This window comes from Montipora capricornis, chromosome 12, assembly GCF_036669925.1.
Source record: "Montipora capricornis isolate CH-2021 chromosome 12, ASM3666992v2, whole genome shotgun sequence".
NCBI classification, from domain to species: Eukaryota; Metazoa; Cnidaria; class Anthozoa; order Scleractinia; family Acroporidae; genus Montipora; species Montipora capricornis.
Window position 1 is genome coordinate 34600985 of NC_090894.1, and position 26453 is coordinate 34627437.

The 26453-nt window shown below is 37.4% G+C and overlaps 1 protein-coding gene and 1 long non-coding RNA gene across 4 annotated transcripts in view; both read right to left on the minus strand.

Moving 5' to 3' along the window:
- The window catches only part of LOC138025963 (polycystin-1-like protein 2), a 116003-nt gene that overhangs the window by 25704 nt on the left and 63846 nt on the right, over window positions 1-26453 (minus strand). For 2 of the 3 annotated variants that reach the window (XM_068873113.1, XM_068873112.1), the window contains exons 5-13: window positions 15681-15797; window positions 15059-15172; window positions 8152-8267; window positions 6666-6727; window positions 5537-5682; window positions 2577-3351; window positions 1225-1816; window positions 560-739; window positions 2-127 (exon numbers count right to left, since the gene is read on the minus strand). In XM_068873113.1, the coding sequence (XP_068729214.1) occupies window positions 2-127; window positions 560-739; window positions 1225-1816; window positions 2577-3351; window positions 5537-5682; window positions 6666-6727; window positions 8152-8267; window positions 15059-15172; window positions 15681-15797 (2228 nt within the window). Of the gene's footprint in view, window position 1; window positions 128-559; window positions 740-1224; window positions 1817-2576; window positions 3352-5536; window positions 5683-6665; window positions 6728-8151; window positions 8268-12579; window positions 13036-15058; window positions 15173-15680; window positions 15798-26453 lie in introns of those variants that run through there. The other variant, XM_068873114.1, reaches the window with a different exon arrangement.
- On the minus strand, window positions 18585-25486 carry LOC138025964 (uncharacterized). The gene is made up of 3 exons (XR_011127207.1): window positions 24752-25486; window positions 24167-24225; window positions 18585-19979 (listed from the first exon to the last, which is right to left on the minus strand). It is a non-coding gene; the product is annotated as an uncharacterized lncRNA (long non-coding RNA).

The window sequence follows — 26453 nt, forward strand, 5'->3', positions numbered from 1 at the left end:
CCTGTGAGTTTATTGAGAGTTCATCTCTTTTGTCGGCCAGACTAGCAACAACCGTTGATACCTGCGATACCTCCTCTAGACTGGAAACATTAACAGCCAACCATGCAGTGACAATGGCGTCTTTGATCTAGAATAGATAAAATCAGTATGAAAAAATGTTTTCCCTCCCGAGATGACCTGCGTCGGACTTTCTAATACAACTGGTATTCTGGAAAAACAACGTCACCAATCAGCTACGTCATTCCGCCATTCCTTAGTGGTGCAGCCCATCCTAAGAAAAATTCTGGATCCACTCTTGTTTTTTAGCGAATGGGCAAAGGCGCCGAAAGTGAGGCACTTGTCTAAAAGATTCGGCGAATGCAAAACAGTCAAAGAGTCAGCTCTATATAGGTTGAAGCAACAATATAGATCCTCTTTTCTAGCCTTCCCACAATCAGCCCAACCACTCATTTGATGACTCGCATGTGTGTGAGCCATAAATGATGCGTGAACCCCTTTTTTTGCTATCTTTCTTTCTTTTAATTTTGGCCGGCATAAAAATCGTTGAATCATTCATTACCTTTCTCTTCTCTTTTAAGTTCGTTTTCTTTAGTTCCAAGTGATTGACCACAGATAGTATTGAAGTAGCTCTTTGAGCCGCTAACGCTATCTTGTTTTCCTTCAGATACTGATACATCGGACCGTTTACGGATACATCCTGTTGTAGACTCTGTACAGTTACTACTGGTGGATCAGTAACCTGCACCAAAAATAAAACACTTGCTTGAAACGATGTGATTTTAACAGGATTAAATTGTTTTTGTTCAAATAATTTTCCCTTCACAACGGCTTTCCGAAATTCTGAGGGCATCAAGCTTGTGCTTCCAAATGCTATCTGAATTAAATTTTTCCCTGATTTCTTGGCTACGCTTTAAATTACCGATATGTCTCAATTAAGAGATGCATACCTGCTACTGAGACGTAACGTTAATCTCAAAATAAATAAAAAAACAGATTTCGACGACCGTGTTTGTTGTGGATTAATAGGTAATCACTGGAATCGGTCGTGGTTTTCTTAAAAGCCCCAAGACTTTTCATGCCTATTTCAGTTTTAAAAACTCTCTCTTTACATTTGATTCGATGGTTCTTCCTGAGCAAAGACCCTGAAATTTGTCGATTAAGATGATGGCATTCAGTTTTTCAAAAAGGCCTTTTAGTTCTAATGAGGTCCGTGCATATACTCACTTTAACACTGACTGACGTCTCCACTGAAGACCCAAGGCTATCTAATATAATAATTTTCACTTGAAGTGTGTAATCGTCCTTTTCATTTCCCACAGGCAGCGTTAGTGAGGCCTTATTTGCAAAACTCGATTGGAATACCATTTCAATACCATCAGTACTGTTATAGAGAAATTTATATTTCAGTGGTTTATCCTCATCGTACCAGCCACTACACTCAAAAGAAAAAACTGTTCTCATTGCTTCCCCGCTGGGCGTGTCGACATCACATCTACCTCCGACAGGTGGAGAATTTGTGTTGAATTTGTATTTTGCAACAGAACTATGTCCATTGGAAGTTTCTCCTGTCATAGTCACCAGGTAGGAGATATTCCCCAAAAGCCTTCCTGGACTTGTGACAAAATTAGGAGAGTGTCTGTCCGTAAGTAAAAGGTCCTCTACATTTTGTATCTTCTGCCACCCCAGGTTTCTTTCGGTGAGATAATCCACAGACCAAGTGTATTTAGTGATTCTGCTGCAAAACGGGCCAGTACAGCTGGTTTCTAGGATCAGCCGGAATGAGGGGATCACTTGATGTTCACAGTTGTGGATACAGCTACAAAAGAAGAGAAGTTTATTTACAGCAGACAAAAATAAACACACTTTGTGACACCATCTTTTATCGAAGGAATTGAATGAAATAGTTACAAAGGCGTGAACAAGAAGAGGCGAGTAACCTTAATATAAAATGAAACACAAATTTTTGGCTTTAGCTCAAACTGTTTCCTCGATGGTCCTGAAAATTTCGCTCTTCCAATGCTCTTAGTAAGAATGCTCGTGGCGGTAGTACTAACTTATTTGTTTGGAACATTCCTAAGGGTAGTTTTACCACAGGTACAATATTTGCAATAGGTCTCATTTGGTAATTTATTGTCACATTACTCTCATTAATTAATTATTATTTGTAATTGTAGTCTAGTTTCAGATGCACAACCCCACAAGTACTACAATAATAGACAAAACCGTTGGGAAGGTTAGCACTTTTGACGTTTTCATTGCTTCTCTCCCCTCCCCCCTCATTCAATGTTGTACAAAACTGAACGGTTTTAGTGGGAAATTGTGTTGTTACCCTCCAACATCGAATAGTGGGAAGGCTACATAATAGAAGATCAAACTATTTCTTTTGCGCTTTAACAGAAGCGGGTAGAACTGAATACAGCTTTGGTGTGGTTCATTTACATAACCTTCCCAACTACTTTGTCTATGATTGTAGCTTTAATTACCATCGTGCTGAAATAAAGTGGATGTGTGTATGTACGTACATGGGTTGCAACGAGCTTGTTACTCTCAAGAGTAATCGAAAAGAGCTCGCTTACCTTATGTTTAAGTGGATTTCTTCTTTTACTCGTAAACCGTGAACAGAGCTTGATGTTTTTTCTCCCTTTGACAGAACAAGCCTAATGACATATCCCTGGTCACCCTTCATTCGATCGACGTTGAGGTCAAGAATGTATGGCACCCCCGATCTATGTTCTACCCTTCCAACACCAGTACCATAGCAACCTCCACGGTCATCTTTACTTGGAAATCTGGAAAGGGGCTGAGAAACCGGAAGTAACTCTGTACGATTAGTAAAAGTCTCTTCGTCTCTCCTGCAAAGCCATGTAAAATTTAATCCTGTATAGTCTCTTTTACCGACAGCGGGATCATATGAGAGGGATCCATTCAGAGTCAGAGTCTTGTTGAAACCCTGAAATACTTGCCAGTCACCAAAAATATTCACTACTAATGAGGATGATGTCACCTCGACGTAACCAAACTTGTTCACTGAGGTCCCAATTTGTGTTTCAATGATTCCTGAGATTTTATAATAGTAAAGCCCGTAATTGAATCTTTTAGCGGACATTGTATACTCAAATTCGTTCCCTGCAGTGGTTCCGATTTTCTTTGCAACGCGCCTGAAGGTCCCTGTGTTAATTTCAATTGCATATATCTCAATGTCGTATACCATTGGAATAGGAGAGGAGATTCTGCAGTCGACTGCCACACTTGCGATAATTTTAAAATCTTCTGATTTCCTTATCTTCGTTGGTTCTTTGATTTCTGTCGACAAAGGTAACGAAATATTGGGCGGTCTGCAGAGTGGATTGGCTAAAAGAAAGAAAAAAATAGTTGTCTTTTTTTTAAACTTGATAAACAAATCCCTTTATTGATAAATTGATAAATAAGTACACAACGCACAAGTTAAAATGCCAAAGCCAGAGGCATATATTGCGCAGGTCAGAGAGTTGTAATGTGGTGCTAAGTTACAATGAGAATAAAACTTAATAATTGAAATATTAACAGAGAAAAGGCAAACTATTACAACATGTAAAGAACTATTACTGCATATAAAGCAAAATAAACATAGCAATTAATGATAGTGTGCAAAAAGTAATAACGAAAAGAGTATAAACTATAGGTGGAAAAGCAAGAGTTCAAATGTCATTCATTAATTTACTTAGTATAAGATTTATAATGATAGAAAATCATCTCTTAGTTTATGTTTATAATTAGAAAGAGTAAGTGATAACGAAGTTAGAGAGGAATGTTGTTCCAAATTTGAGGACCCTGTACCCGAAGAGAAAAAGAATATTGGTGAGTATGGAGACGTAAGTTGTCTTTTTGCCTGGTGAGATATTGATGACAATCAGAGTTTAGAATGAAAAGAGATGAAAGATGAGAGGGCAAGAGCTAGCTAGCTTCTGCATGTGCAGGAAAACAAAACAAGAAACTTGGTAATTATAAATATTCAATATGTTGAGTATTCTTAATGTGTTAAAAATGTGTCATACCAACATCAAGTGGCTAAATTTCCTTTTAACTCGTAACTCTCTTGAAATCGTTGCTTTTTGTGCTAAATCTTTTTTTTTTTTTTCGTCTCTGCCACGATTCTTGCAGGGAAAAAGGATAAATCATTTCGTTTATTCATACTTGTTATTAAGCATTGTTTACCGTGAAGAGAGGATATTTCCTTAATGGTAACTCGGAGATACTCGGAAAAAATCCGAGCGCTCCTTTACAGGAGTCGAACCTACGACCTTCCAATTACTAGTTCGGATGCCCTACCACTGACCTATCACCAGAGACTCGTGGGTGCCAGGTCACTGATCCAGATTCAGGTGACAATTGGCCCGCCATACTGCTAAGACACCTCTTTTGGTACAATCGCGAATTGTTCATCACGAAAGCCTTTTACACACAAGAAAGTTTTCCTTGTCAATTGTTTTTAACGATTTCTCCTTATTTCTGTATGTGAACGACACTTTTTCTTAGCCTTTTTTTGGATGCTGACATGGGTTTATAAGGTAACAGACCCTCCCTTGTCATGTTAATTTATTTTTTACGAACTGCTGATGTACAGCTTTTCTTGGCACACACAATGCCTTATTTTTTATTCTGCGGTTTAAAGAGGTGAGCGGCCTCAAGGACCGGCACTTTCTAGGTCCGGATCGGCCCCAGTTTGGTTCGGGAATGACGAGACACAGACAAGAAATTTTTCCTTGTAAAGAAGGTGTCTGTGTCGTTACAATGACAGTAGTCCTCCTCATGCTCTTACTAGTTCCTCGACAGCAGTTATCAGGGAATCATAGTCTCAAGCAACCTTTCCCGCTTTGCATGTTTTTTCAAGACAAGTCTCCTTGTTGAAAAACAGGTAAATTACGCCAGTTTTAGAACGAGGATGCTTCAAAAAGAAAAAAACTATGCCAAGTGTTGTCTTGCATACGCGAAAGGAAAACTTGCTACGCTGTAAGTGGAATCTTGCTCGTGTGTAACTGGCCCAATATGTCAGGACAATTCAGTAGTGATCGTGGTCTTGCATGATTATGATCAGAGAGTTGCAAAGACAATGGTGATGACGGATTGCGACCCTATTCATAACCGTGACTCATATTGTAACTGTGAATTTACTCGAGTGTAATTGTTAGTTTTGCTAACTGCGGTATGAATCCCAGAGGAAGGAAGAACACACTAAGGTTGCAGCTCCTGGGGTTTGTAAGTAGGGGAACATCATTGGCCGGCGATACAGGCAATTGTATTGTGTTTGGGATTTTGATTGCATTGCAGTTTGAATTGAGATTCTAACTAACCATCAGTTGATGCAGCTAAAGACCACAGTACGTACTTGAAAAGCGCCGTAAAGAAACTTATTTACCGTTGCTGTAGGTATACAAAAAATTAAGACTTTTCTCACTACGATTTTAATTTTTGTATTACAACTACTCTATTTCATTTACAAAGTATTTCCTTTTTTTGTAAAAATCCTGCCTTCACCCTTTTTAATAAATGTTGTTACCTCTATTTTCAAAGTTCTTGTAACGTCCATCGAATATCCCACTATGATTTGAAAGCCGCAGTGTGATGATCTTCATTACGCTGTCTGTACTCTTCGCTAGTGTCCGAAGTAAGACCTCTGCAACTACTGAATTGCTGCCAATGGGACTTAACAATGACAAATCACAAGTTGTGAGTCAACAATTTCACTTAAGGCGCGGTGGCCTCATGGTTAGAGTGCTCGACTCCGGATCGAGTGGTCCGGGTTCGGGTCCTGGCTCGGGACATTTTGTTGTGTTCTTGGGCAAGACACTTTACTCTCACAATGCCTCTCTCCACTGGGTACCGGCGAAATGCTGGGGGTAACCCTGCGATGGACTAAAATCCCATCAAGGGGGGAGTAGAAATACTCCGAGTAGCTTCATGCTAATGAAACTGGAGATAAGTGCCGGCCTGATGAGCCTCCTGGCTCGTAAGCAGAGACTTTGAGACTTTATGTGATAAACCAGTCAAAGGTAGACTTTAACCTTCTCACGGGTGAACTGTAACAAACATTACATTGAGGCTTTTGCGGACTGTTTATGCGGATGAAAATTAGGCTAGACTTTCGAATCCATTCCATCCTTGTTTCAGTTCACCAATGAGAGTACCAAAATTAGCTTATTTGATGCACCTGTACAGGCAATCAACGAATCAAACAACGACTGTCGTGAAGTTTGCAGGATTCGGTCCGTTTCCAAAATCATTTGACTAATTTAAACCAGAGACTCATGACCTTGAAGCGTTTTCCTCTGGTTCAGGGCAGGGCTTTTGTGGAGTTTAAAAATCTCCTTATTTTGGATGTAACGTAGTTTGTGCATTCCTCAGTGATTGCAGCTTCGATCTTAGTTTTGTCCATATTTGGACATAAAATTGGTGTCCTAACATCCCCACCTTTGTTCCAAGGAAAAGAGTTGCAAGTTACATGCTTCAAGGTCATGTGCTTCAGTTTAAACTTATATACTTTCGAAAAACGTAGATGCAGGATACAAGCAGCTTCCTATTCAGCTTGGCTTTTCGCAGGCAAAAGGTCATATTTTCGGTTCTCTACCGGATGCCTACGCTTGCTATCCCTAATGAATTGCAGGTGACGTAATATAACAGTGACTTACCTGAACTTTCTCAGTGCCGAGCCAAAATAATGATCCCTCTCGGTAAACAGCATATTATGTACCTACATGTATCCACGGAACCATTTCAAATTAATGCCAGCAACTCTATCTGATAAATGTCTTTTACGTACTTAACAATCTATCTGGGGTTGGCGGAGGGGTTGGCGCAATGGTAAGTTCTCTGCCTTCCGACCCTAAGGTCCCGGGTTCCATTCCCGGTTCTGCCGAGTGGAATATTTGGCGACCTTCTTTCCCGCTAAAGTTCACTCAGCTTTCCATCCTTCCGAGGTCGGTAAAATGAGTACCAGTATGCATGGACTGCTTAGAAGCGGCTGCCATTTGCGCCTGTATATGCTTCCAGTCCGCTGGGGGTAAATTGATCATTGTAAAGCGCCTTTGAGACGTTTGTGGTAAAGGCGCTATATAAATGTACCACTTTACTTTTTCTTTTAAAAGAGTGACTGTTGAGAAACTTGGGCTCGAAATACTGAAGTGTTATTAGAATCTTACAGCCTTTATAAAGGAAAGGTGAGACTTTGGAGGATCTTTTTTAAAATGCTTGAACTGGCATACGAGCAAATTTGGTGAAAATTTCCAACTGTCTTAGCAATGCTTAATTATAGTTTTGGGTAGTTCAAAATGAATAGTTCCACAGAAGCCGAAATGCTAGAACGCCTGATTGCGTGCGATATCTGCAAACATTTTCTGCTTTAATACCGTAAATGCTCGAATTAGCGCCCAGCTTCAAATAAGTGCCTAGTTTCGAGTTAGCGCCCCCTCCCCCTTAACCCAAACAAAAAAACCAGGTTCGGTACTCGGTACTATATAGGAGACGTATACGATACTTTATGAATGTGACATTCGTGATAGTACACAATTAATGATCTTCAAAGTCGTACGGGTTTGCTTCTCATTTCCTCGCCTGAGAAATATCCATGTGAGCACATAAGTGCTTCACTTTATTAAGTTCCTCGTAAAACTTTGCTCCCAACCTCCGGCTTCTTGTTACTGCCTTAAAAGTTCCTGGAATTCCATTTTCCTGCTTCCAGTGACTTCAACTACCACCTGATTATCTTCATGAGGTCGTGTAAATGTAAACACTAGAAAGGAAAGTTCAGTGGGTACATGTCCAACCAGCTTGTACTCTCTTGAATGAATGTTCCAACCGCATATTCATCATGCTCTTTACCCTCCTTTCGTTCGTCTTTCCGACACACTAGCCTTTCTCCAAGCTTGAGAACGTTTCAAGTTTCACAAAAAGTAATTTTCTATGACTATTTGGGTTAAATAGAAATAGTGTCATTTTGAGGCCAAAAATTGATTAACTAAATAAGCGCCCTTCAAATAAGCGAACCACTTCGATATAGCGCCCTCCTCTGTCCTCTGGCCCTAGACAATGAAATAAGGGCCCCGGGCGCTAATTCGAACATTTACGGTATGTACTGCTAATGTTATCAAACTATGAAACACCAGTTGCCCGTCTTACCTCAGTTACGACATCATCTTCTGTGTTTTGGTACAAAGGAGACGTTTGATTTGTAAGAGGAAGTGTAAAATCCATATTTTTCAGCTGAAGCCCAACAACCAAGAAGAAACCAGTTTCTGCCAAATCAGAAAATAAGTACTCTTATCAAGATACTAATTTTACTATAATCTGCCAATATCCAATTTCATGATAACCCCTTCACTTAACCACCAGACTACCACATCACTAACAGCGTGATGTCATAATTTTTATATGTTAATAAATTTTCTTCCAAATGCCGTTGTAAACAAGCTTACACACTGAAAAATGTCGGTTACCAAACTTCAATAGAAAGCTAACCATTTTCAAATCAAGCCCTAGATTTTTAAAACCATTATTCAGCAATGATAAGTTTTAAAAATTATATAAATACTAACTAATAAATAATAGGCACACTTAATAAGTCAGTTGATCCTTTGTGGTTATAAGTAGATACGAATAGTTCCTTCAAAGTAGGTGTTCCGGGTTCAAATCCAATCCAGGGACTACTTTTACTTTTTTAAATTTTATCTGCTACCACAAGTCCCGGGACAGAGTAATCTAAATGGAAGATAATACTCATTTGGAGCAAACTGACAATCAAGGATAATCCTTCATTTGAGGAAGAGATCGTGTTGACCTCCCGCCAACAAAGGAGACTAATGTTGCGCATGCGCCTCATCACCCCGAAAATCCCTTGAAATTTAGTCAAATTCATTCGAAACGCGGGAACATGAGAAATGGCGGATGTAGTGCTGGCATCGTTAATATTCATCGCCTGTTTCCAAACGGACGGCACACAATGAATGCAAAAATGATGAGTCATTTGAAAGACTTGGGCATTGCCTTATCTTTATGACTGATACTGGTTCAATACAACGGGAAATACGGCGAAGGATCACAAATGAAGCGAAGATGACGAGTCAAAACTGTGGCGATGAAGTGAAGAAATTGCAAGGAGCAGAGGATAGTTTTGCCTTCATGGCGTTGTTTTTCCTTATTTAAGAGACTTCAACTCAGAATGGAGTGCTGCTTAATAATAAAGTAAGTCGGATTTAAATTGAAATGTGAGTTTACATTAAAAGATGTGGCTAAACTAGCGTTTGAAGCGAGGACAACGATAAGTCAGCTAACAAGATGGAGTTGAAAAATGGCAGCCCCCTGGCGAAGAACATCTCAATTCGCTATAAAGCTTCCCAACCTTGAAATTTTGAACCACATGCTCGAAATAGAGTCGGGAATTGTTTTGGAGAAGAAATAGGGCTGATTTTAAATCGTGAAGCGAACAGATTAAGCCAAGACGCAAGGCTTCCCTTTACGAGTGCTCCAGATTATTTAAATTTCCTTGGCGAAAAATATTTTGATTCCCTTATTCGAGACTTTTGTCATAGGCCGTGATACGGGAATTCCCGCTTGCTGCAGTAAGCCCAACAACCAAAGAAAAGATTTGTGTAAAGAAATTGTAATTTAAAGTGGCAAGGCTCAACACAGCAGGTTTTGTGTGATACGGTGTTGTCTACAAAGTGGCTCCAAATCTTGTTATGATATCATCTCACTCTGCTCCATTGTGTCTTTGATTTGGCAAACTTTAACGTCTGAAAATTAAACCGCTGAAAAAGCATTAAATTTGACGTTTTTTTCAATTTGTATATTGTCATATTGCCCTAAGCTGCGAAAGTTTCAAGTTGATGAAATGACGCGCACAAGAAATTCTAACTCGGAGAACGAGACTCAAGTCGGCAGCTCATGCGTTCTCGTGGCCAAATCTTAGAAAATAATTCGTGATACGGGAATCGCCTTTAATAGCCGACACACAAATATCATAGGAATAATTTGAGTTAAACAGTTTAAATTTAAAAGTGGCAAGGCGCGCGCAAGCGACCAGCAAAGTGAGCCCATTGTCCTATTGAAATCTGTCACTTCGAGCCAGTTGTTTGATCGGACGTCTCCTTACTGCTACCCAGCGATATCTTGCCTAGTGAGTTTCGACGCTTTGCAATAAATTTTAAAAAATCCCAATCAGTGTGGATACATCATAAACTAATTTTGCAAGGAAAAACATGGAGATTGACAATGGTTCATAATTAAATTATTTATTTATTTGCACAAAATTTGCTCATCTGAGGCGAAGTACTATTTACACTTACATAAAACTGCTTACCACAGGAATTTTAAAACCCGAAAATATTACAGAGAACATCACATGCACAATGCCACCACTAGAAATAAATGGCATATAGTCAACTGTACTAAAAAAAAAAGAAAGACTCTGATTTCTATTTTAAATAAATTATTCATTTGTTTGGGTATTAAAGCTTACAAAGTACCCCTCTCTTCCCCCCCCCCCCCCCACCCGAAAGAATCCCCTACACAGTTAGTTGTGAATGTGTTCAAGTTGTTAACTAACTTTGAAAAAGAGCTATAATAATTATCATTATGCACTTCACCTCTTTCCATTTAAAAAAATTATAAGGTGTGTACTTGAATAATTTATATACTGTTATTATGACAACATTAAAGGACGCGTATTCAAATTTTGGCATCTTATTTACAAGAATTTTCAAGAAAGTATAAATTGATTTTTGAAAGTCATTTTACTAGTAAATATTGCTTGAAATGCTTTATTAAAATCATTTCAAAATGACATAAACAGGTAAAACATTTGTGAATGTAATCCATAATGTGAATATATTCAAGTTAACAACTATCTCAGACAAAGAATAATAAGATTACCGGTATATTCTTAACTTTAAATCGTACTCAATCTACAGAAAAGGATATCCCATTCAGTTGCAATATTTAGATTTTTTAAACAAGCAATACTGGAGTACATACCAGCAAGTAAGGAAATCAGTACTGCGCAAAATAGTGTTCAAAAATTGCTTTTTCAAAATGAGATTTTAGATCATCATCATCATTACTGATGTGCTGTTTCGATTTTAAAGAGGAAGGTCATTCCAAAAGTATTTTCCAATAATGGATAGGCAGAATTTTCTTATACATATATTGGTTATATTATGAAGAAATAAATGCTGTAAAGATGCATCCTGAGTTGAATGATTACGTTGCTCCGAAACCAGTAATATGGATAAAAATTACAGGACTTATTACCACAAAGACAATTATGCATAAATAAATGTGTACATTTTAGCAATATCATGAAATTTCAATAGACCTAAGGAAACAATGTGGGGTAGGGAAACATCAGTGATGATTCCAATAACTTTATTTTGCAATTTTATAAGCTGTGATAATGGGTTTTCATAATTAATACCCCGCAATATGCAGCCATACAGTAACTGGCTAAATAACTGAATAATAGATACTGATTAAACAATGTTTACTGATGTTGCTTAGCCGTAATGATGATGTTAATATAAATTTATTAACTTTGTTACAAATATAATGAATATGATCATGCCAGGAAAGGTGATGGCCAATGTAGATATCATACCCAAGTATCTAAAGATTGAAACTTGCTCAAGGCATTGACCAGCTAAAGTTAATGAAGGAAGTAAGTTCAAATTTACTTTCTGATGAGGATTGAAGATAAGATATTTAGTTTTCGTTAAATTTAAAGTTAATAAATCTTGGTAGTTCTGAGCTAATGTGAGTTTGAAGTTCATCTACATATAGATAATAGGGAAGATATCTGTTGACAAGCATTGATGTGCAAACCACAGGAACAAAAGACCCTTTGTTTCAACAGCCAGTGAGCCTCTGGTTGGCACATTAATGACAATAGGTAAACAATATCTTTCCTACAGTGTTTCAGTGGGCCATCTTGGAAGGTTTCCCCTCCAAATAATATATAATTTAAACAAATTGCTATTTACAGGGTGTAAAGTGGGTAAAATGGTCAGAAAATAAGAAAATCGGGTTTTTTTATTACCTAAAAGTAGGAACAAAGTTGCAGCATTTGCACGAGAATGGGTAAAGTAATGTAAATGCCTAATTGAAGTCATCATTGAGAGGTTCAAAACTATTGCTTTTAAATCAACATGAAGCACAAGGTTGCTACATTTTTCTCAAGCTATGAGCACAAAAATAGTTAATTTTTCCTGAAAAACCAGCGAATTTAAAAGGTTCAGAAAAGTAGGAAATAACAATAGCTTGCACATTCATCAACTACCTACAGGTTACTACAGTACCCTTATTATCTACCCTCCGATTTCACTCCATGGCGACTTAGTCAATCCTCCATTCACGTTGCTAATTGTAACTAGTAGTTAAAATATGGGAACTGGAAAAGAAGAAGAAGGCGTTAATAACGCTGGCATTCCTTGTAAGGTTTCTGTGGACTAGAAGGAAGGTAAAATACATTAATTTTTTTTAAGAACATTTAATGGGCTCCGCTAGCTTATATTGGGTTGAGATTACATACAAAACGAAAGGAACAGCGAATCTTACCTTAGCCGACTTGACAGCACGGCCTCGGCTGAACAACATTCAGAAACATTTTAACTCGGGAATCTGCCATGCCCAAATCAATTGTGCTTACAGTGCATGAAGCCACGGACGAAAAATCGATCGCGCGAAAGTGAAAGACTTAAAAGAAAACAGCTTCTACCACTGAAATACCGCTATTCCGAAAGAATAAAACGTGTATACGTCGCTGCTGCCATAAAAATCCCTGTCGCAAGTAATCGAACAAGACATCTTTGGCCGCCATCTTGTTTGTTACTTCGCGCGCGCGCGCGTGTGAAAAAACCTAGGTACAAGAAAAACCATCAACCAATCAGACAAAAGTCTCTTTTGTTCATCGGTGTGACTCTACCCATTGAGCTAATAAAACTCCTCGGGACCTGCTGTAGGTCGGTTATCTAGGTTCTGAATAGATAAAGTGTCACACAGGTCTACGGGCTCTAACTTTTCACCTAGATTGAATATGTATTCAGATGAATTAAAGAAACTTTTTTTGGAGCCTAAATCAAGCCTGAAGAAAAAAATTGGGTCATTATCAATTATGGCTTATTGTATAAATTAAAGTAAATAATGAAAAGAACTGCGCTAAGCTGAGCACTTTCGTCGTTAAAGTGTATAGACCTGGAGGATCCGAGTTCGAGTAGCTGGGAGTGCATATTCTTTGTTCCCTTACTAAGTTCTAATATTGAGACTGAATGGATAAGTGTATGAACACAGACACCGATAAGATTATAACACACTTTAAGAAGATACGTTGCAGAGTTGGGGGGAAGGTATACGTATTTTCTATCATTTTTGGGGGTTCATAGCTGATTTAAACTAGGTAAAGTGCATATCATAATTAAGTAAAGTACGATCGTCCAGGTGAGTGTAGTCCTGAGAAGAACTGTTTGAGTAAAGTGTATATGTTGTGGTTTAATTTTGGTTTTGGTTTGAATTTTTCTTAACCATTTCTTTTTTTTTTTCAAACGCGTTCGATTTTTTAAAACCAGTTTAAATGTGTGAAGGAAGGGCGGGGTAGCATAGAGGCACTGGTGAAGATCAGGGAAGGGTAGGAGAAGGAGGGGGGAGAAAAGGAATGCAAAGGCTAACGCTCGAAAAGTCAGCTTTCCAAATCTTTCACGGTGGTTATTCGACCTTTATCAACTCGTTTGATTAAATCAAAAAATCAATTTCTTTTTAAAATGGGTACTTAGACTTAAATACCGTTGAACAATGCTGTTTAAAATGGGTGTTAGGCTTAAGTAAGCACTATTTGAGATGCTGCTTACACATAGATCAACAGTACTCATTCGAAGAAGTATTTTTAATTTATGGTAGTTGGCACACGTCTAGACTTGAGAACACATGTAAAAGCTTCGAAGCTTCCACCGGAAAATGAAAAGTTAAAGAAAAGTTGGCCAGCGAAAATAAAACGTGGATGGATTCCTCAAACCTGAAAAACTGACTGCTATATTGTCTGTTCGTATCTGTCATTTGGTAGCGGGATCTTCAGGTATATGAATATTGGTCTTGCTGACATTCGCTTCATACTGAAAACTCAGTCAACCAGTCCAAAATATCATTATATTGGAGCTAGAAAACTGAATCAAGCAATATATAGACGACTTTCACTATCATTTGCTTTTCCAGGCAGTGAAATAAACTTAACTTGACATATAATTAAATTTTCTTAGCTTTATAGAAACTACTGAAACGATTTACTCCCACCATTCGATGGAAATATATAAATCGACCCTTTGTTTTGAAGTTGTAACACGGTCTCGTAGAAAGCCACGGTAGACAGATTAAACTTGATTTCCAGGTGTTTATTTCACAGCAATGACCGCGGGATAGCAATGCAAGCTCTTTTAGCTTTGTAGAACTCCTGCATACAACTCACAATAAAACCCTGTTAACGACCACGAGGTAAATCCGTTCTGATGGTTCATGGAGACAATACCCTCTGGATTAAGGTTCAAGTCTACAAAGTATCGCTCTCCTCGGCTGTGTTTTCCTTGTTTACATCTAGTACATCTTGTCATCCGGAGAAATCCTTGACTATTGCTATGTCATAGCCTCGTTTGCATACACATGCACAAAAACAAAGATGGTGGATTTCAATTTAAAATTGCCTTCTTTTGAAGAGTTATTGTTGGCTATTTAAACATATTAAGCCCAAATGAGTGGTCAAGTATGATAATACAGGTAAAGAACTTTCGATTCAGAGAAACTTTTGCTAGGCCGTATTTTCCCTTTAACATCAATAGCTGCATTGTCAAGTCCAAATTCATATTTTGACCAACAGGGTCTTCCCGCAAGGACAATGGAGAGATTTGAAATTGTTCACTTGACAGTACGTTGTACTTAAAGTCCTTGAGAATTCTCTTTCTTTCTTTTGTGTCTCACCCTTGCTATCTGCCCTCTAACCAAGCTAGTCGGTGTTAGAATGATCGAAATCCTGCATTTTTTTTTTCTCAATTACCTTCGTCGCACGTAGATCCTCCAAACCCAACTGGACAAGCGCAAGTAAAGCTATTCACGTAGTCTGTGCATGTGCCATTATGACGACAAGGGTTGCTTGAGCACTCGTTTATATCTGCAATATAAAACAAACACCCTCAGATACAATGAAAATTACCACATCGATCTATCAACGAGGATATTCCACTTGATTAAACAACTTGCCTATTCAAAGGTTTGTCTTTAAGAACATGGAGCGAGCAAGAGGATGCCTTTGTCATTTTAAGGCTGGAGAAACACCCTCAAGTAACTTCTGCCATTTAATCATACCTGAGGTCTTGCCTCATTTTGTCGTTTTTTACGAAGCCTACATCTATATGTGAGTAAGTGAGTGAACATTTTTCACCTCACATTTTTTTTTTCTCGGCAACTACTTCCTGTTATAGTGTTATGCTGTATTGCGTTAAATTATTGCCAGGTTTAGGTTGATTGTTTTGTTTTAAGACCACTCGTTTTCCGGGGTTTATGAGAAGCGTAAGTTCCAAGGCGGCTGATTCAGAGTCTTTCATATTAATTTTCAAGTTGCAGAAGTTGACGAATTCATTGCTTAGCTATGCTGAAGGACAAATGGCACACCCACAAACCTTCTTCACATGTCTTCCCAGTGTACCCAGGCAAACAGTGTGAACATGTGAAATCGTTCACTAGATCTCTGCAGGTTCCATTGTTTTTGCATGGATTGCTAACACAGTCATCTATATCTGGAATTGGCAGAGCGCATTACAATCAGCTAAAGGAACACCTGTATTTTACCTTAATTGGCAAATGAGCAATTGCAATTATAGCGGTGCAGCGCCCCATACTTCAGAGAATATGATCAACCTTTTTTCGTTTTTTTGGTTGTCACGCGATTGACGGAGCGTACGTCCGTACGTATGGACTAGATATATAGATAGATAGATAGATAGATAGATAGATAGATAGATAGATAGATAGATAGATAGATAGATAGATAGATAGATAGATAGATAATCTTTATTTATCCACGGACAATACATCAGCTATAAATAATAAAAAGCATTTAAAATATACATCAGTATCAACATGCAATTAAATTGATAAGATACTATTATAAAAAACTATACCTAAAACCTAAACCTAGCTAAAGCTGCTTTCCACGAATGCCGTGCCTCAACGTACTTCTTTAATTAAACGCTTAAATAACTTAAGGGACTCTGCTTGTCTTATATCACGAGGAAGACTGTTCCAAAGGGTGGCGCCACTATAGCTAAAGCTATTCTTAAAATAGTTTGTGCGCGGCAATGAAACATTAAGCTTGTTCTCAGAGTCTCTTAGGTTATACGCAGTTTCTCGCCTTTCAAATTTAGAACATAACTAGACCCTCCGTGAGGGTACACTGGGTTGCCTGTGGTACGTGCAGCGTTCCAGGCAATTTTTTGCAAGTTGGGGGTCACTAAGACCATTAAAGGATCACCCAGAAGTCATACCAGCAGAGACCCTTTGGCTAACAGGTCCGCACACTTTCGTACGACGAAACAGACCCTTTTCTCAGGTTAAAAACCTGGCTACCGGCCTATTAAGACGAGATTTTTTTGAACATCGAGCAATAAAGCGCGCCAGCGGCCAAAAATCCCATAAGAGCTTGCGCGCATCTTACTTTCAGATCAGGACTTGTACCGTCGGCCATATTGTGTTGCAGTGGAAGAGCACATAGAAGTTGTGTTGAGTGCAAGCGATTAGCGAACCATTTTACACAGGTATTTCATTCAGTCACTTCGGAAAGATCTGTAAAGCTTTGAAAAACGTTCTGAAGCGGTGAATTTATCGTATTTAGTTTAACCTTCTTGCAAGGTTATAACAAGTACGCAAATTATTCGAAAAGATCTTTCTGCCGTAAGATTTCGAGTTCTCCGACTCTGCTAATAAGAGATCCAGTCTAGAGTTAGTGTGTCAAGACTTGCTTTTGGACTATCTTGAGATTGCAAACCTAGGATGAATTCTTATTATACTTCTATTAAAATAGTGTGAACAGTTCATTTGTCATTGCCTTGTCTGTGACCGGTGATCTGATATTCGAGTTAGAGGTAGTCAAGTTGATGTGGAAGTAGCTTCTGTCACTTGCGTTACGGTTCAGTGAGGTTTCCTACAGATCGTTTTCGGACTGCTGTTGTCGTTACAGCTCGGTGTACTCTATCGCTAGACCTTGCAAAAGGTAATTTTGTCCTTTTTTTTTTTGAAAGGTATTGAGTATTCGTGGATAGGTTCCTTTAGAGTTGATTTTCAGCTTATCTCCCGCACACTTCTTCCGTAAAAAGGTTCGTGAGACCCCCAGTGTTTAAGTGTTTCCTTTTCAGTTCCCCCTTTAAAATTACACATTAAGATTGTGTACAGCTTAGCTTCAATTGTCAACTTTCAATTTCGATTGTTGAGTTGAATTTATCATAAAATTTGCCACAAATGTTTCAGTTTCCAATTCACTAGAGTTAAGTCTAGCTTATATCAAAGTTAAAAAAAAAAGTTATTGAAGGTTTGATCTTTGTGAAGAATTGAAAAAAAAAAAAAAAAAAAGAAAGAAAGAAACTAGTCCCAGCTGAGCCTCAGAGATTGTAAACAATGTCTTCATCAGTACTTACTTATAGTATAGGGAAAAAACTACAAGGAAGGAAGAATCTTGTCCCATAAATGATGTTAAAGGAAAAATGTCAAGCCTGTAGGAATACCACTATCCGCCTCTGATGTTCAGCGTCCAAATGCACAACTCCCCTGTACAAGCTAAAACATTTAAAGTCACTACCAAAGTCCACTTATGTCCAGGTTTGACCCTAATTAGATACACGCCAAATTTTGACATCCAACACAAAGTGTCCCTTTAAGTCTAAGCATTTGCTACCTATTTTCAACAATAAGGTAAGGGTAAAGGTTAGCGTTATTTTTAGCTTTGGGTAAATGCAGCAGCTAATCTTCACTTAAAGAGTAGCATTTGGGGGACACTTTGTGACATAAATTGTCTGTATTCTGAGACACAAGTGATGTTGAAGTTGACGAAAAGAGCAAGGGGACACTTCGTGACGCTTATTGAAATCCGCGTGCATCTAATTAGGGTCAAACCTGGACATATCTCCAAAGCCAGTAGATGATTTGTTTTTTGGAAAAAAGTTTGGCTGTGTGGCCCTCATAAGCAGTTTAAGGTGCTGTGGTGCATGTTATGTAAGGTTGCACACGCTGTCACCCAGTGTAAACAAAAGTGTTCCACAGCCCCTGTCTGCGAACAATTCTATTCAAAATCAAGTTGGTTGTGCCCCAGTGTCATATGAACTGACGTCAAAGCGAACTCAGCGGAGGATTTCAAACTCTTTAAAACTGCGCAAGGCAAATAGTGGCTGAACGTAAAACAGAAGTTGAAAACATGGGTGCCTCAAATGAACAGATCTGCCAGGAAATTCTTGAAGGCCAATTTGATGGGGTAAACTTTCCCTCTTTTAACTCACATGGTAAAATTCTACTATACATATTCTACCTTACTAGTTGGTTTTTCAGTTTATTTGGATTGGTAATGAAAAGATGAACACAATTCAAGGATCTCCCAAGCCCGCGAAACTGAAAACATGGCATACTGTCATGCTTGTATAACAGGGTAAAAGTTACTACTGGTAACCCTACAAAATACAGTAAAGACCCACACATAAGAACCTAGAATTTTCGAGGTCAGGCTGAGCAGGTTCTAATATTTTAGGCTATTTTTTCATAATAATTCAGGCTGATTACATGTAGTTTCTTAATAGGTTCTTATTTCTCAGAGGAACAACAATAAATTTTTATATTTTATTCATAAGATATGTAGACAGTATTGCACTGTAGCTTTATGGAAAACATATTTCTAGAGAAAATCCAATAAAATGCCAATCAAAGAAAACATACACAATAGACCTAATCGGCTAACTCAATGTTGTAACCAATTCAAATCTCCCGAGATTAAGATTCTTTGTGTATTGTATTTGCATTACAATGTACCATTCATATTTAAATGATATGGAAATACCTGAAACAAAACGTTTTATTCCCAAAGGGTTTGAATTGGGTACAACATTGAGTTAGCCGATTAGGTCTATAACAGGAGTTTTCTCGAGGGTGATTTTTTTGTAAAAGTACCTCTTTTTCTTTGCCAGGCTCTGCAGGTTCTTATATTTTTGGGTATTTTTAAAATGCCAAATTTCAGCCTGTACTAGGTTCTTATATGTGAGTTTGTACTGTCTGCATTATTCCCTAAAATAGAAAACTAATCCAGGCTATAAAGAGTACTCTTTTTGCGTTCTAATAATCAGATCAGAGTCAGTAATTATTACTGACTAATTCAACGTCAGGACATTTTTCCTTTACCTTTGATAATAAAAAAATAAGATCACAATATTTTTCACCTCTATCAGTACTTTGCATGAATACTGGCTTCAGCAACGTTTTGGAAACATGATTGTAAACATGCGAACCTCACTCTCTAGGAGGTGTTTCTTACTAGAAGTAAAAAGTAAAAGGAGCAAGCCATTGTCTTCACTTCTTTCAAATTCCATTCAGGAAAAAGTGAATGCAAATGCTAACATCATGGAGGGCTTAGCTCTCAGCTACTCCAGAGAGAGACCTGGAAGTCCCAAATGGGTTGAACTGTTGAAGTGTGTGGCACAGCAATACAAAAATAAGGAAATTAAGCAAATGTTCAGGTTTACTAACAGTCAAGGAGAAGAAGTATCATGCACAGACTACAAATTAACAAAAGCTAGACTTTATAGTAAGATGTATGGTCCAGGAGCAGCACCTCCGAAAATAAGACGCCAATATAGTCATAAACTTCCACCAGAAACCATTGCTTTTGTCTTAGAATTTATCCATTATCTAGACAGTGAAGAGTATTCATCTTATAAAAGTGGCCCCTGTGATGGAAAACAAAAATCATGGATAAGTGAATTATTAGGAGGAGGAAATCAACCTGTTTTGTGGTTCAGTTAAGCAAAACAAGTCTGCCTTTTACGACAGATATACATTGTAAACAGGAATGTGAACAACTGGAGATTAGACCTATAAGCTTTAGTACAATTTTTAAGGGTTTGTTTGCAGGAAATTTCAAAATAATGGCAGAAAAGGCAGGACTCTAATATTTGCACAAAACTTGGCGCGGAGCATTTCATCGTGGTAGATAAGCTGCTAACTCGTTTAGGTGAAATGCTGAGGAGCCAACGTAAACCAGACATAACTCCAGGATTAATGAGCAAAGCAAAGACGTTAACAAATAATATATGACTGTTTCCGGTACAAGAAAATTCAGAACGAACATATTTTTGCTACAGTGGTACATCTTTCAACACCATCTAACAGGACATTTCAACAGCTTTGCTCTTTCCACACGCCAGCAGTCTAACTTAAGTTTTTTGGCACCACCTTCACTTTTTTGAGCAATAAAAATTATTGGAAATGATGTGAACTTTCCAAAAATAACGTACAAGGCAAAGAATGTTGTTGTCCAAATATGAAAAGTACAACCATCAGGCTGAAGAACCCCTTACCAAAAAAGACAAACTGAAAGTATACTTCAAGTATACTGCAAGTATACTTCATTTACAGAAAGTACACTTTAAGTATACTGCAGTTACTAAAGTATAGATGCAGTAGAGAATTCAAAGTACACTCAAAGTATACTGCTTGTTTTCTATCCAGCAGAAGTTTAATGTAAGTATACTTAAAAGGTACTTCAAAACTGGATGTTATGCCAACTGTTTTTGAAGTAGGAATTAAGTATACTGAAAATGTACTTCTGCAAGAGAAAATACTTCCTTAATTACTTGGAAGACTTGATGTATTTTTTTTTGAAAGTCTTCAGAGTAAGAGAAAATCAGTATTGTGGTTATTAACACCATTTTGCACATCGCATAATTATACATTCATCTATTTTGCACATGACCAAATTAGTTAATTCGTTGGTGTCATTAATATTTACTACAAACTACTAGCAATTTTGTGCAATAGTACTGAATGTTCCAGTGAGACAACAATCAAAGTTTAAGTGCCCTTTTAGGATTTGATTTCATTTGGTAACTTGAAAAAAGGAGCGTAATTCTCAATGCATGTATAACAAGGTTTGGTCTCAATGTGATATCTTTCGAGTTAATTCACTGTTTATAATACATGTACTTAGCTAAAGCAATGTTCTTTAAAGGCTCCAAACTTTGAAACATCAAATCACTCTGTACACGGAGAAATGAAAAAGAAAGCTTTTATTCTGATTGTGAGAAATATCATCAGATTACCTTGTTTCATGTGCTCATAATAGGCCTTATTCCAAAAGGAAAATGTCGAAGCATTACTCTTGAAGACTACACACTCCAAGTGAGCACTTAATCCTTCAATGAACTCCAGTATCTTTCAAATCTTGCTCATTTAAAATGAATCTGTAGAATGATTGTCATCCTCCGCCATCTCCCGCCATCTTGAATAACGCCTGAGAGACCGGACTGGAAACTAGTGAGCCGTTTTGGTTTTGGTCAGCAGTAAGCGGTAACTAGTAGGTAGATACGTTATGTATAACCAGTCCAAGCTCTTACAGATTTTTGGCGGTTTTATTCAAACGTTTGCATTGTATGGTGACGATTTTTTTGTTGGTTTCTGTCTTTAAAATGCCGATCCTGGCAAGGAAATGCTTACAGCAACTGAAGTAGAAAGGTAAGCGTTAATTTTAAACGAATAACATTTGATTTGATGCCTTATTGTCTTCAAAATGAGGAACGATTTACATGCATGTAGAATTCACATTTTCACACCTTCAAGTCAATTTGTCAAGCAACTAGGATACTTAACTTGCCTTAAATGCTATAACCCTGTAAAAAAATAGGTAAACCTTTAACAAGAATAATGAAGTTTTAGATCAAATGGTGAAGCAAATGATTTGGAAAAAAGTGCTCATTCGGCAAGTTACATGTAGACGATTGACAAATGATTCCTTCTCGTAAAAATGTTAAATGCTGTCACTTTTATTTAAAGTATTGTAATCAATGCAGAAAATGTCTAAGAAAGCTATTATTGACGTTTGTAAGTAAAGAGACCCAAATTTATAAGTCTACTCTTCGCACACTTTAATTGTAATAGAAATGATCAGTTATTTTGAGGAATCACTACAATCATTGAAGTATACATGTATCTACTGTATTTTTTTAGTTGCCATGAAAGAGTATAAAGAAAAAAATTCTGCACAGAAGGGAAAGGTCCTTTACAGCACACAAAAATGCTTAGCAGCCAATTCTGTCTCCTCTACCAAATATGGTTTGATGAATTTGTGGATCTCTCTTTGCAGACTTGTTATAGTTCTGTGGTTTATCTTAAATGTTTAAGAGCTTTTTTATATTTAAATGTAAAACAAGAACCCAAACCAAAGATTTTGACATGAATTAAGGACGGTGCCTACTAATTTTCAGGTATTTTTGCGCGGTTTACTGAATATGCAGGAAAAGCAGATCATAACAAGTGTTATTGAAATCCAAAAAGAAAATTGGGGGTAACCATGCATTTTTCGAAGATAATTAATCAACAATATTTGTAAAAAGTTTTAAAATACAAAGGAATGTATGGCGTTCTTTTCCAAATTAAAGCTGAATTATCTCTGAAAAATGCGTGGTTACCCCCAATTTTCTTTTTGGATACCAAGAGCACTTGCTAAATTCTGCTTTCTCCGCATGGTTTTGAATCGCGCAAAAATATCTCTCTATTAATAAGCACTACCCATAGGAAATGCGAGTATCTGGAGACGCGCAGAACGTATGCGCAATAACGATAGTAGGCACCGTCCTTAAAATAATGTTCAGGTGCATGCAATAAAAAAATGTAACTGCTTTGAAATCTGTTTTCTATTTTTTTGTCTGTGAGCTATGGTAGTAACTGTTGATAGCTCGACTGCAATTATAAATGGATTTTTTGTAGTTTCCAGCACATTTCTGATTTGCTGGAATATATATTAATATTATTATACAGGAGCAGGATATTATAACCTTAATTGTTTCTTGTGTTCCACATGTGCACTAGTACAGTGTACATGTACTTCTATTTCTCAGTTACTTGAAGCTATTCTTTTTTTATTTTTCTGACCTCGTTCAAAAGCGTTCCAGCTGTTGCCCAAAATTTTGGTCTAAACTCTAAGTTTTTCACACTCGTTCCAATGAAGATACAGTATTCCAAGAAATTCCTAGGAACTCCTAGTAGTTTAAATATAATAATCTAAGACAGCTATCTTTTTAATACATGGTTTTTGTTGTCGAGAACTTTGTGAAAAAAGTCATTTAAGTGGCCTGGAAGTATATAAATAAGTGATGTTTAAAGAATTTGTGATGCAGATAATAATAAAAACTACTGAAACAAATAAATGAGACTGTCTTTGAATTTGCATCATATATATGTAATACTCTGGGCCTTATTTGTGCTACTGTGAGGGTAGGAAAATAACTGGTGAGTATACTTAAAGTATGCTGCACTCGCATTGTAGTGTAGTGGTAGTTGTGCCATGTAAGTATACTTTAAGTATACTGCACAGTATACTTTAAGTATACTTTTGATGTTCCAAAATCAGGTGGAAACAAGTATAGTAAAAGTCTACTTTTAGTAGCAGTTTAAAGTATACTTTAAGTAGACTTAAAGTATACTTTATGTAAATTGCTTCAGTATACTTTGAGTACAAAAGAATTCTACTTATAGTATACTTCATTTTGGTAAGGGACGCTCGCACGTGAAGGAATTCGAATTTCGAATGTCAATTATGTAAACAAACTGAGGTGTTGTATTTTCAAACTAAAATTACGCAACTGGTTCAAAACAAAACCACATTTATTTAGGTAGCACTGAAAAGCTTGCTCTTTAACGTTCTGTATTGTAGTGACATGTCTGGTACACGATACAATGAACTTACAACAAAGCGGATAAACAGTGCTGCCATAAAGAATTCGTTAACCAATTATATCTGCCACAAAGGAATCGCGGATGATTGGAAAAGTTCATGATTTCAAAAGCATTTTACTATGCAAAGTGAAAGCACCAGAGGTGATGTTCAAAATAACAGTATGATCAGTAATCCAGTACTTACCAAATGGAAGCAGATCTCTTTCTGAAAGGGCGATGTTTAAAGTTGAGAAATGCACTACCCTGCAAGTTTGAGGCGAGATCAGACAACCGGTTCAAATACATTTAAAGCAAATAATGCTCAAATCAAGTGTAGAACATCTAGAAATTTTCAATTAAGACGTGCAATCCTTGGTACAACAAGATTTTTGCAGCGTAGCCTGACAAGAACGAGGTAAGTAATATGGGTTTCGCACAACGGTGTATTTTATTTTCAATTCCCAAACGCATAAAAACTCAAGGATGTATATTCCGCTTACGCTGAAACAACTAACAAAATTACGGTTTCAACAGAACAGGTGAAGTCAAACCCTTCATTTTGAAATGTTGGCAGTTTCATAAAATTCACAAATAATCTCGTTTGAGCTTTTTTTTCTAAAGGGAAAATCTCGCTCAATGAATTGGAGAACGCAAGTTGAGCTCGACCGGCTGAACGCTCGATCCTTACGCTAATTGTGCTTTAACACAGCCTTTCAAAGAGATTTCAGAGTTTTAAAGTATCAGTTGTTATTGAAATAACTTAGGTTATAGAAGTAAAACAATTACATACCTTTAATGAATTGATTTGGCAAGATAGTATCGACAGTAAACCGTCTCAAACCGTCAGAATCAGCCATAACTTCTGTGACAAACGGTCGGCATTGTTCGCATCTCATGGCAAGTCTAGTGAAGCAAATCTCCCATTTGCATCCTAGGGGTTTTTCTACCACAAAATGCATATATCCTTCCGACAAAGGTTAGAAATGAGCCAGGGAACAGGACTTTTTGTGAGTCGAAATGATTATTGCGGCCATCAAAATATTCCCTGGCGCGAAACACACGTGATTCCAACTAAAATTGACTGGCGGCAAAAGATTATTATGGTATTTTTGGCCGCACAATGCTCGAAGTTCAAAAAAAACTCGTCTTAATTAATCATTTGTCAGAAAGAAGAAATTCCTGTCCTTTTAGAAAAAATTGACACGCATTGCTTACGTGTGGTAGTGAAGTAACACAGCGATTTATTCCATAATGTCAACTGAGCTGTGTGTTGTCTTCCAGGAGATTCAAGTTGTCCTTGCGTAATATGTAGCTCTAACAGTGCACGATATTGTTTTGGTATTGTCTATCATTGTAGTGCCATGGTAGAAGTCTTGGGTAAATAGCCTGAGAAGACATGTGGTTACTAGCAAAGTACTGACCCCAGAAAGATTGAAAAAAATAAATGGGAAGTGAGAAACATTGGCACCTGGGCTGACATGTTGATCATAGAACTTCTTTTCACCACAAGTGTAAGCGTGCACTGACAGCTTTGTAAACAAAAGTTCACTGAAGTTAAACCCTCTATCCGGCGGGGTTAGTATCTGGATGGGCGACCTAAGAAATATACCACTCAGTAACAGAAGCATAGGACCGAAAATTCTATTTTAATGCTATCAAATGCGAACGAAGCAAGATACAGATTTTGTTAGCTTGCTTTATGCAAAACAAATATTGATGTAAAAGTAAATAAATATGGATACACAGTTTTTAGGAAGAGCAGAAGGAAGTTTCAGGACGGTCGATCAAGAATAAAATAATTTGCCATCGGTAACAAAATTTACGACACGAAAACAACATTAATTTTGAACCACGAATATAAAAAGTTACCATCAGCGAAAAACATTTTGGGGGATTTTAGTTAAGTTGAATTTTGGTATAATTATTGTACTTTTGGCTGCACCGAGTAAATCGCACATCGAATTCAGCGGGCGCAGTGATCAAGTTACCGCGGCATGTTTACTCGCGAAACAGTGAAGCATCTGTGTCAAATGATGCCAAGATACCGGGTTTTTGTTAGTTAGTTTTCTTTTTCTTTCAATTGTTATAAATTTTGACAAGAAATGTGCGAATTCAACACAAAGATCACAATCGCCCAACTCTCAGAGGATGACCATTGTTTCTGGAAAATCAAAAATTTACTCTCCAAGACAAGGTTATTTATCACCAGGTAATTCCATCGTTTTGGTAATAGCAGCTACTTTATTATTCATCAGCGTCACAATCTTTTGCCGATTTTGGGGGTCATTTTGTTGAAACTCAAGCACGCTTCCAACAGACCTGTTTATTTTCGTGACTTATGCGCTGCCACAAAAATTCTCCCCGTATCACATTTCAACACATGTATGCAAATTTGCTAAGCTCGAAAATTGCACAACATGATAAATTTACAAAAGCTGGAAATTTCACAGAAATATTTTCCAGCGAAACATTTATTGAAGCTAACAACGTAT